General features: G+C 32.6%; 1 protein-coding gene across 1 annotated transcript; it reads left to right on the top strand.

Moving 5' to 3' along the window:
• The first annotated feature begins 6,584 nt into the window (after positions 1 to 6,584).
• LOC132294635 (disease resistance protein At4g27190-like) lies at positions 6,585 to 9,979 on the top strand. Its single transcript, XM_059792552.1, has 2 exons — positions 6,585 to 9,390; positions 9,630 to 9,979. The coding sequence occupies exon 1, from the start codon at positions 8,571 to 8,573 to the stop codon at positions 9,360 to 9,362; it is 792 nt and encodes a 263-aa protein (XP_059648535.1). The 5' UTR covers positions 6,585 to 8,570; the 3' UTR covers positions 9,363 to 9,390; positions 9,630 to 9,979.
• Positions 9,980 to 10,251: the final 272 nt, after the last annotated feature.

Genomic DNA, 10,251 nt, shown 5'->3' with positions numbered 1-10,251 from the left:
TATGCTAATATCATTAGTGCCTCTAAATACACACGTATATGCTAATATCATTAGTGACTCTAAATCCATTCGTATATACATTTATTAATCATATCTCTCCATGCTGATAGAGAAATTTTTATGAATATCGCAACTAAGCAATTATTTATAAGGAATTTTGCACATTTACCTAAAAAGAAAGGAAGAAAAAAAAAAAAAGGGACATTGCAAACAGAGTTCCATCAGGAAGAAACTCTCTCATGTTTATCATTTTGCTTCCAATTTATTTGATGTGACATTTATCTGTTGGGATTGATTTTCACATGTGGAGCACCAACACGGCAGTGAAAGTCCCCGTCCCGGTGTCAAACAAGTGTACACGCGTGTTCGAGGACTAGACACGTGTCCGACACTCCTTTGAAAGTGTTCTGAATTTTTTAATTTTTTTAACATATTGGATACGGCGCGGCGCGACACCCCGGAGGACACACCAAAGAAGAACAAGATGAAGTGGGTTGCGCAGGAGGACACGCGGGAGCGGAAGGAGATGAAGAGGAATATTGACGTGCGATGGAAATTTGTATAATAGTTGATGTGGCTATATGTCGAAATCATATAGAGAGTATATATGATTATATATATATATCAATTAAAAGAGAAAAGATTGTAAAGAAATAGTAGGGATGAGAAAGGCTGCCAAAGGAAGGAACAGTGAGATGAAGAGCTAGAGGAAGGATTAAAGTGGCGTGATGAGAGACACAGACGTGGGGATGCCATCTTATTAGCGGACATACCGAGGCCAAAAAAGACTTTTTAGATCTATTTGGCAACAAATAATGTGTTTTGTTGAATATATATATATATATAGTATGTTAATGTAATTTAAGGCTAAGATTCCTTAAAAAAATATATAATCTATGTGCTTGAACTAATTTAAATATGTTTGGTTTACTTTAAATACTATATATAAGAAAGTGAGCAAAAGTTAAGTTTTTTATAAATAATAAAAAATAATATTATTATTTTATTATCGTACTCTTGCCGTGTCCGAGTTTTATTTTTTTTTAAATTTATCGTATCATCGTATTGTCATATTCGTATCGTATCTGTATCTTGTGTCCGTGTCTGTATTCGTAAAACCATCATCAATTCATTAGTAGAGACTAGAGATCGATTGTTTGAAATGTACCGATCCATCAACCACACAACAATTAAATTGCCATTGACTTTCCAAGTTTCTAGTCTTGTTTTCACCTTGAAGAGATTTATTTTTTATTTTATTATTATTATTTTTTTAAAAGGTTATCGGCACTAGCCTTCAACTATTTTTTTTAATTTTTTATTTTTTTATTTGAGTAGCAAGTTTTTTTTAATACGAATGATTGATTGTTATCGTATTTATTTTTATTTTTTTAAAAAAAAATTTACTTTTTTAATTATATTATTATAAAATAAAAATACTTGAAAAACAATTAAACTACATACAGAAGTTCCCAGCACCTTCTTTGAACGTGTGGTAAAATTAAGAAACCAAACACCTTAAGAAAAAAAAAAGAATAAACGTTGAAAATTGAAATATAATGAAACTTTTCTGGGAACTAAGTTGATCAAACAATTAATTGGCGTGAACTAATACAGGAAAACAATTGCTGACGCAGAAAGTTAAAGTACACTAATAGGAATAATGCAACATATATTTATAAATATGTCACACAAATGAACAACATTGATTTAACTACACGATAGAGTTTAATACTCAAATATGCACCGAAGAGAATTCGAATTATGATGAAACGTCTTTCAATTGTTGATGGTGTGGCCTTTTGGAACAATGGGTGGCTCAATAATCGATTAAATATTTGACTTTTTATAGACTACGGATTGTTGTATCGAGCCAAAGCTTTTATTTGCTGTGTAAATTGATGGAAACAAAGTAAAGGAGAAACTCTTTAGTGCAACTTCGATACCATGTCCCATGGCATCTCTTAGGGAGACGAAAATTTTAAAAAAAAGTTTAGAGGGATTTTTAAATAAAGATCTTGTCATGCGTAGAAACAAGTTTTATGCATGAAAAATATAATGATTCATTCAATTTAAATATAAAAAACTTACATCAAGGTTTGAGTAAACTTTAAATTTCTCCTCTAAAGTAAATGTTCTCACTTATTGTAAATTCCTTTATTAAATGCCTCCTTCTTGGATCTCCATCTTGTTAATAATGATATTACCTTTAGGAATCCCCCATGAGCCTCCATGAATCACTCATTGATAATATTCTCACTTATTAATGATTATTTGTTTTAATGGTTAGGGCTTGTGTATCTTTGTATTAAATAATATTGATAATCATATTAGACTTCATTACAATAATTTAGGACCCAAATAGAAGAGTTACAGGTTCTTATTTTCTTTCAAAGATTCAATCTCTATATATTAAAAAGATCTAGTAACATAATCTTTATAGGTTAACTCAAAACTCTCATTTTCTTTCAAAGATTTAATCTTTATACACTAAAATAGTCTAGTGACATAATAGATACTTGATTGAGGTTTTTTCATTCAAAAATTCAATCTTTACTCATTAAAACACTCTTTTGGACGTCAAAGGGAACTCGAATAAGTTTAACTCAAAACCCTCATTTTCTTTCAAAGATTCAATCTTTATACATTAAAAAACTAAGTTTCAGATGACAACACTAACCCTAAAATTTTAAAGAGAAAAAATAATTTATTTTCTTCCAAAAATTATTGCACAAATGCGTAACCTCAAATATACATGGACCCCATGTATATTTTTCTCAATCTTTAAAATTAACGTTATATCTCAAATCTAATGAGCCTCCAATATTAAGTTAGGTTATGAGTGAGAATCATTTTAGTTTATTATTTTCTTGTCTACAATGAGTTAATAATTGGCTCAATCCATTCTACCATGCACCTAATTCAATTAATTCATAAATTAATTTCTACTCCATTAAAAGAAATTAATTGAACTTCATTTAAATAATAAATAACCTCTAAATCAATATTGCATTTTGACCCCTCTATGAATAATTAGTTATCCGATAAATAAAAACATCAATCCGACTACTAAATTAATATATATATTTTGGTACCTTTCATTATTTCCGACTTGATCACAATAAAAATATTATTTGACAAAAATAATAATTTAAATAAATATATATAAAGAAAATTATTTTGTCTAAAAATACGCGAAGGCTTTCGAATTTACTTTGTGATCAACCATAATTAATACAAAATAAATACAAGTAGTAATGATGCAAATATTGAAAATATAACCCTCTAACTATTAATTACTTAATTACCCAAAGTGCCGGTCTATGGATTCCGAAGAATCCGCCGAACAAATCAAAATAATTATTAATTAATAAAAGAATTTATACTTCTTTCACGCTTAAGAGTCAAATACCACGATAATGATGAGGAGCAATTATATACTACGGCTCTCACAATATATCTCAATGTAATGCGGATCCAGTTCAAGTCTTAGTTAATAATGAGTCCATCCATAATTACAGATTGTGAACTATTTATGATTACTATTTAGGTTCATGTATTGATCGCCATCACATACATATAAATATCTTTTGTAATCACATGGATAATATCAATTCCAAAATGAATCGAAACATAATATATTAAATTCACCAATTGTATAAAATATAAATATTTCAGATATGTTAAAAATATACGTTACTTCAATTCAAATAAAAATTCGCAATGCGAGGGCATACAAATCCCAATAGTATCACCTACCAATTATATGTGATCAAATTAGTGATGTATATATAAAATGATACAAATCCCAATAGTATCACCTACCAATTATATGTGATCAAATTAGTGATGTATATATAAAATGACGATACAAATGACATGGTGTCACAGACACGTGATGATGGATTCACTCAATTTTGTATCATCATTTTATTAAAGTTTTTTGCCCTTTAAAGTACTGTAGGATGGATTCACTCAATTTTGTTTCATCATTTTATTAAAGTTTTTTCCCCTTTAAATGGTTCGTCGACAACTTTACTTGATTAGATAATTTTTTATGGCATGGTATTTTGCTTGATTCCTGTCGCTTTATAGATTTTGCCCTCTGTTTTCACATTCTCTTTAACTCAAAATCAAGTAAGCTCCTTTTCTTTCGTTTTCCTTTTCCACGAAACCAAGCAATTAAAATGTATGCCAGGCTTCCCAGCACCTTCCTAGCAGGTGGGATGGTATTGGAGTAAGAGAGAAAAATAAATAAACAATGACGTAAAGATCAAACAGTAAAGTAAAGGGCTCAAATATAACAAGTGTTGTAAATATAATACAATATATGTGACAAGAGACCCACAAAGAGAGCCGCGGGATATATAGATATATAAGGATGGTATGAATTTAAATCATATAGAATAAAAAATATAGTAACATAATAAACTTTATCAACCACCCACCAATTAAAGTGTCATCCCCAGTGTGATAGAGCAACTAAAAGCACACCATGCACTACCAGATACCTTTCGCTTTATAGATTTTTGAGTCTGTTTTCACACACTCTTCAACTCAAACCAAATATGCTCCTTTTCCTTTCTTTTCTTTTTTCTTTTCCACTAAACCTGCTTTATTGATTTTTCACTCTTGGTTTCACTCTCTCTTGAATTCACCTTTTGCTTTGTTGATTTTTCAGTCTTGGTTTCACTTTCTGTTCAATTCAGAGGATAAGCATTCATAACACAACTTAGCTTCAATTATCTTCCTGACTTGGGCTTCTCTGCTGCTTTTGCAATCTCATCAAAATATATACTTAAAATCTCACCCAGGTATTCATCTGCCTTCTCAATTCTTAATTTGTAGCTTCGCTTTTAATTATTTTTTCCTACCTTTCTTAGGTTGTTTTTCATTCTAAGTTAATTATTTTTATCTTCTGTGTCATTATGTTTCATGCTTAGACAATCAGAAAGTGTCAACTCTAGTTGTTCATGTCTTTATTTTTCTCTTTCCCATTTTTATGCTTATTTATTATTGTGTAGCTTAAATAACTTTGCTGCAACTATAACACTTCAGCAGCTATGCTTCTCCTCTTGTTGTAACAATCATTAAGGAGTGTGTTATTCGCTTTTCCCTTTTAATTTACTCTGAAAACAATATTTAAGGCTGTTAGATTGTGATCATATCATGTGGTGTGGCATAATCTTCTCAGGGGAAGGGATTACCATGCCCTAGAAAATACTTTGAAAGTCCTTCCTTTTATATATATATATATATATAATTTTAAGTGTAATGATACGGATTCCGACATCTAGACACATCCGATTAATTTTATATGAGTAAGGGCTGATGTCGTCGTGATGTATGATGACATCAGTCCTAACTCACTTAAATCAGTCTGAACTTTTGGACTCCGAATCATTAATCTATTATTAAACTCTCCTCTAATAATTATTATAATACTTTCCAAGATGCAAAAGGAGCAAGTAATCACATGCGAATTCCATTATTTTACTTAGCAATGTCAATTTGATAATTTTTAAAAACAATATTTGTTATTTGAATTTCAAACTATCCAGACTTGATCAGGTTGAATTTTTTTTATGATCATCAAATTTGATCGATTTTCAGGGGGATTACCATGCCCTAGAAAATACTTTGAAATACCTTCATTATATATATATGTACAATTTCAAGTGTATTTGACAGCTAGACACATCTAATTAATTTTATGTAAGTGAGGGTTGATGTCATTAATTTTATCCATGATGTCATAATGATATCAGCCCTTACTCACATTAATCAGTTGGAATTGTACGACTTTCGGATTTCAAATCATTAATCTAATATTAAACTCTCCTCTAATAATTATTATAATACTTTCCAAGATGCAAAAGGAGCAAGTAGTCACATGCGAATTCCATTATTTACTTAGCAATGTCGATTTGATAATTTTTAAAAACAATATTTGTTATTTGAATTCCAAACTATCCAGACTTGATCAGGTTGAAATTTTGTATGATCATCAAATTTGATCGATTTTCAGTATACCTGAACTTCAAATTTGTATCAACTAGTTTTCTGTTGTTCAGCATCATGCATCAGCTTTCAACCAATACTTTGTCATTTTCTTTGTAATTAAAAATGGTCATTTGGAATATAAGGATATAGAAATCAAGAATAGAGTAAAAGGGAGTGATGAGTTTTTACATAATTTTCACAATTAATGTGTTAATTTTAATAATGTACTAAAACAATCTTGTTATATATAAGATAAACAATTGATATACAAATAATATGTAGAAATTCACACTCCGAGAGGGAGTATCTTCCAAAATTTTCTTTAATAGCTGAACGCAGTAACATGTTATATTTTTAGTTCAAGAGAACAACTTGCCAAAACTTGTACAGTATATTCGGACTTTTTTTGGCAACTAATTACTCTTTCATTTTTAGTTTTTCATTGAAGTGGGATTCGATTAGCATAATTTATCATCAAACTTGGTGATGAAGTTAATAGCAATTGATCTCTGTTGAAGTTCTCTTGCTTGTTGTATTTGAGTATATTATAATGCCCTCTTCGTTTTGTCAGTGCTGCCACTATGAATATGTTGGGGAACGTCACGGAACAGCTAAGCAATTTCAGCAGCCTTGATGATGAGATGCAAACTCTCGGAAGCAAAATTGAATCTTTGAGCTGCCGAGCAAATGATGTAATTGCAATGCTGCAAGAAGCAGAGTTTCGAACGGAAAAGAAACGAAAGAGAGAGGTCGAGAATTGGTTGGATAACGTGCAAAAGAAGAAAATTGAATTTCAAAGCTTAGAACAAGATGTAAGAGGAAGCAGTGTTTTTTAAAAACTACAGTTGGGAAAACGTGCTGAGAAAATGATTGGTGACGTGATAGAACTTGTAGAGCAAGGTAAATTTCCTGAGGGGTTGTTACTTAATGTGCATGACACCAAAGCAGTGCCGTTGCTGACCACAAAATTAATAGGTCAGAAATTTAAACAGAATTTGGAAGAAGTTTGGAATTGTTTAATAAAAGATAATATCATGCACATTGGAATTTATGGAATGGGGGGATCGGGGAAAACAGCCTTAGCATCCCATATTCATAATTTTCTTTTACAAAGTTCTGAAACTTCTGACGTCCATGTTTATTGGCTCACTATATCACAAGATTGGAGCATTGATAAATTGCAGGACGACATTGCCAACATGCTAAAGTTAGATCTCACAAAAGAGAATGAAAGGAAGAAAAGGGCAGCCAAACTCTCACAAGCATTGACAAGGATGAAGAAAGTTGTACTTATCTTGGACGACGTGTGGAAACATTTTAGTCTTGAGGAGGTGGGAATTCCTTGTAGACTTAATGGATTGAAGTTGATTTTTACTACACGCATGTTGAACGTGTGTCGTAAGATGGAATGCCAAGAAATAATCAAAGTAGGTCCTCTTTCTGAGGATGAAGCATGGAATTTATTCTTGGAGAAACTTGTGCCTGAAGGGGGTGAAATTCCATGGCAAAATGATCCAGAAATAAAAGAGACTGCAATGTCCATGGCAAAAAGATGTTGCAGCTTGCCACTCGCAATTATTACAGTGGCTAGAAGCATGATGGGGGAGAACGACATTCATGAGTGGAGGAATGCAATGCGAGAATTGAAAGAATTCATCACCAAGCACGGAGATATGGAAGACGATGTATTCATGAAATTAAAATTTAGCTACAAGCGAGTGAAGGATGAAAAGTTGAAAGATTGTTTCTTGTATTGTGCACTTTATCCTGAAGACCGTAGAATAAGAAGAGATGAATTGATACCCAAATTTATTGTGGAGGGACTGATAGATAGAATGAAGACGAGGCAAGCACAATTTGACAAGGGTCACGCTATGCTAAATGAACTTGAGAACATATGCTTACTGGAAAGTTGTGAGGAGGACAGTCTCCCTTGTGTGAAGATGCATGATTTGATGAGAGAGATGGCACTGGAGATTGCAGGTCGTCAATTGATGGTAAAGGCTGTAGGGAAAGTACCAAAAGAGCAGGAATGGACGGAAGATCTAAAGAGAATTTCCTTGATGGGAGATTTCATAGAAGATATTCCACCAGGCATGTCACCAAAGTGTCCTGGGTTATCAACATTGATATTGCAATGTAAGTGGGGTTTAAACTGGATTCCTAATAGTTTTTTTGAGCAAATGAGTTCCCTTCGTGTTCTCGATTTATCTTTTACTGGAATTGTGGAGTTGCCTAGTATTATATCGGACTTGGAGAATCTCACTGCATTGGTTCTTAGCTGGTGCGGAGGACTCATATTTGTGCCTCCTTTGGGGAAGCTTAGGGCATTACAGTTATTGGACCTCAGTAATACTTGGATCAAAGAAGTACCGCAAGGTATGGAAATGTTGGTCAACCTCAAATGCCTATATATGGATGGCATAATAGGTCTGGAGTCATTTCCATTTGGGATATTACCCAAACTCTGCAGTCTCCAAGATTTTCGAACTGGTTCAATGAAGATACGAGTAGAGGAATTGGAGGGGTAGGGGCAGCTGGAAAATTTTGAAGGGTGCCTGTATAGTATGTTTGATCTTAATAGATATATTGGCAAATCCGATCACTTTAAGCAGTTGAACACCTACCGTCTTCATGTAGGCGGATATTTATATGAATATCAGGTTGCCGTATATGCATATGAAAAAAAAGCGGTGCTTACAAATTGTTGTTTATATAGGCTTTTGGTGCTGCCAGATATCATTAGTCACCTGGAAATTCATAGTTGTCACATTTATAACTTGCAACTTTGTGGAGTTGAAAAAGAGAGACATTGCGCTCCACTTGGAGTAACTGCAACTCCACCTGGCACCCTTTCCAATCTTAAAGAGCTGGAGATCAGTATGTGTCAGAAAATGAAGAAGCTGTTGACGCCTAGGATGCTGGAGAACCTCCCAAACCTTGAAACTATTAGAGTCGAGCACTGTTATAAAATGGAGGAGATAATAGGAGATGAGGAAGACGAATTAATGGGCACAAGCAACAACCATCCTTCTTCTTCTTCTTCTTCTTCTTCTTCTTCTTCTACCATTTTCACCCTCCCAAATTTAAGGTTATTGGAACTGTATTACCTCCTAGAATTGGAGAGCATCTGCAAGGGTTTGATGGTTTGTGATTCTCTTGAAATAATTTGTATAAGGGTGTGTCGAGAGCTGAAGAGGCTCCCTCTATCTCTGCCCCTTGTTCATGGCCAGCCATCTCCTCCTGCCGCTCTTAAAAAGATCCAGATAAGCAAAGCAGAAGAAGAATGGTGGGAATCACTGGAGTGGGACCACCCCAATGCTAAGGATGTCCTTCAACCATTCCTTGATTGGTTCTAGTATTGAAGGAATGAATGACTGGGCACAGGTATAACATTCTTCTTCACTTTTTTCTATTTCAATCCCCATCTTTGCAATTGTGTTCCCCAAACACTGTTTGATTATAAAAGATTAATTTAAATGTTTAATTGTCCATTTTATTATGGTAAATAGTCTGCTAGTTTAAATCTTTGTTGGCAAGTCATGCTATTATTTCTTAACAATCAATGCTTCTGTACTTTTTCTAACAAAATACTGTATGTCTTTGTGTTTCTTGGTTTCCTGTAGGATATGACCAAATGTTTAAAGAAATGGTTGGTCAGAGTCAAGTCGATCTCCAGGTGGTAACCAATATTTTGATTCTTTCTCAAATGAGCAAGCTAGCAAATCTTGGAGGACCTTCAACCATTTGGTTTTGTTCATAATTCAACACTCAGTTCATTCAGTCTACCTGTGGTCTGTTGAATTTTTTTGCTTCATCTCCGCCTAAACTATGTCTGTATATTATTTTGTATGCTTGGACGACCTTCAACCAGTTGGATTTGATGATATTATTTTGTATGCTTCACTTCATTTATTTTGAATTTTTTTTTGAATGGGATAGATTTTGAATGAAGTTAAAAAAATTAACTTTTAAACTGCATACCCAGTGGAGGTTCTATATTTAGATAATTGTTTTCTTATTACACAAATTTAACCCTTTTTTTTTATTAAGACAATTTTGTTACTTCTTATAAAGTCTTACAATTACTAAATATAAGAGCACTCCATTAAAATACATTATTGTAAAATTTATAATAAAGTACTTTAAACAATATTGTTACTAAATAAATTTAAACATCTTCTTATTATGACAGTACTTTATAAAAATGCATCTCTCCACAGTTATCATGCATTTTATTAATAATCA

This window comes from Cornus florida, unplaced genomic scaffold (assembly GCF_030987335.1).
Source record: "Cornus florida cultivar Cherokee Brave unplaced genomic scaffold, ASM3098733v1 CherokeeBrave_3.0.0_Hap2_Chr02, whole genome shotgun sequence".
NCBI classification, from domain to species: domain Eukaryota; kingdom Viridiplantae; phylum Streptophyta; class Magnoliopsida; order Cornales; family Cornaceae; genus Cornus; species Cornus florida.
The sequence above is the reverse complement of the archived record's forward strand: the minus strand, read 5'-3'. Positions and strand labels throughout refer to the sequence as shown.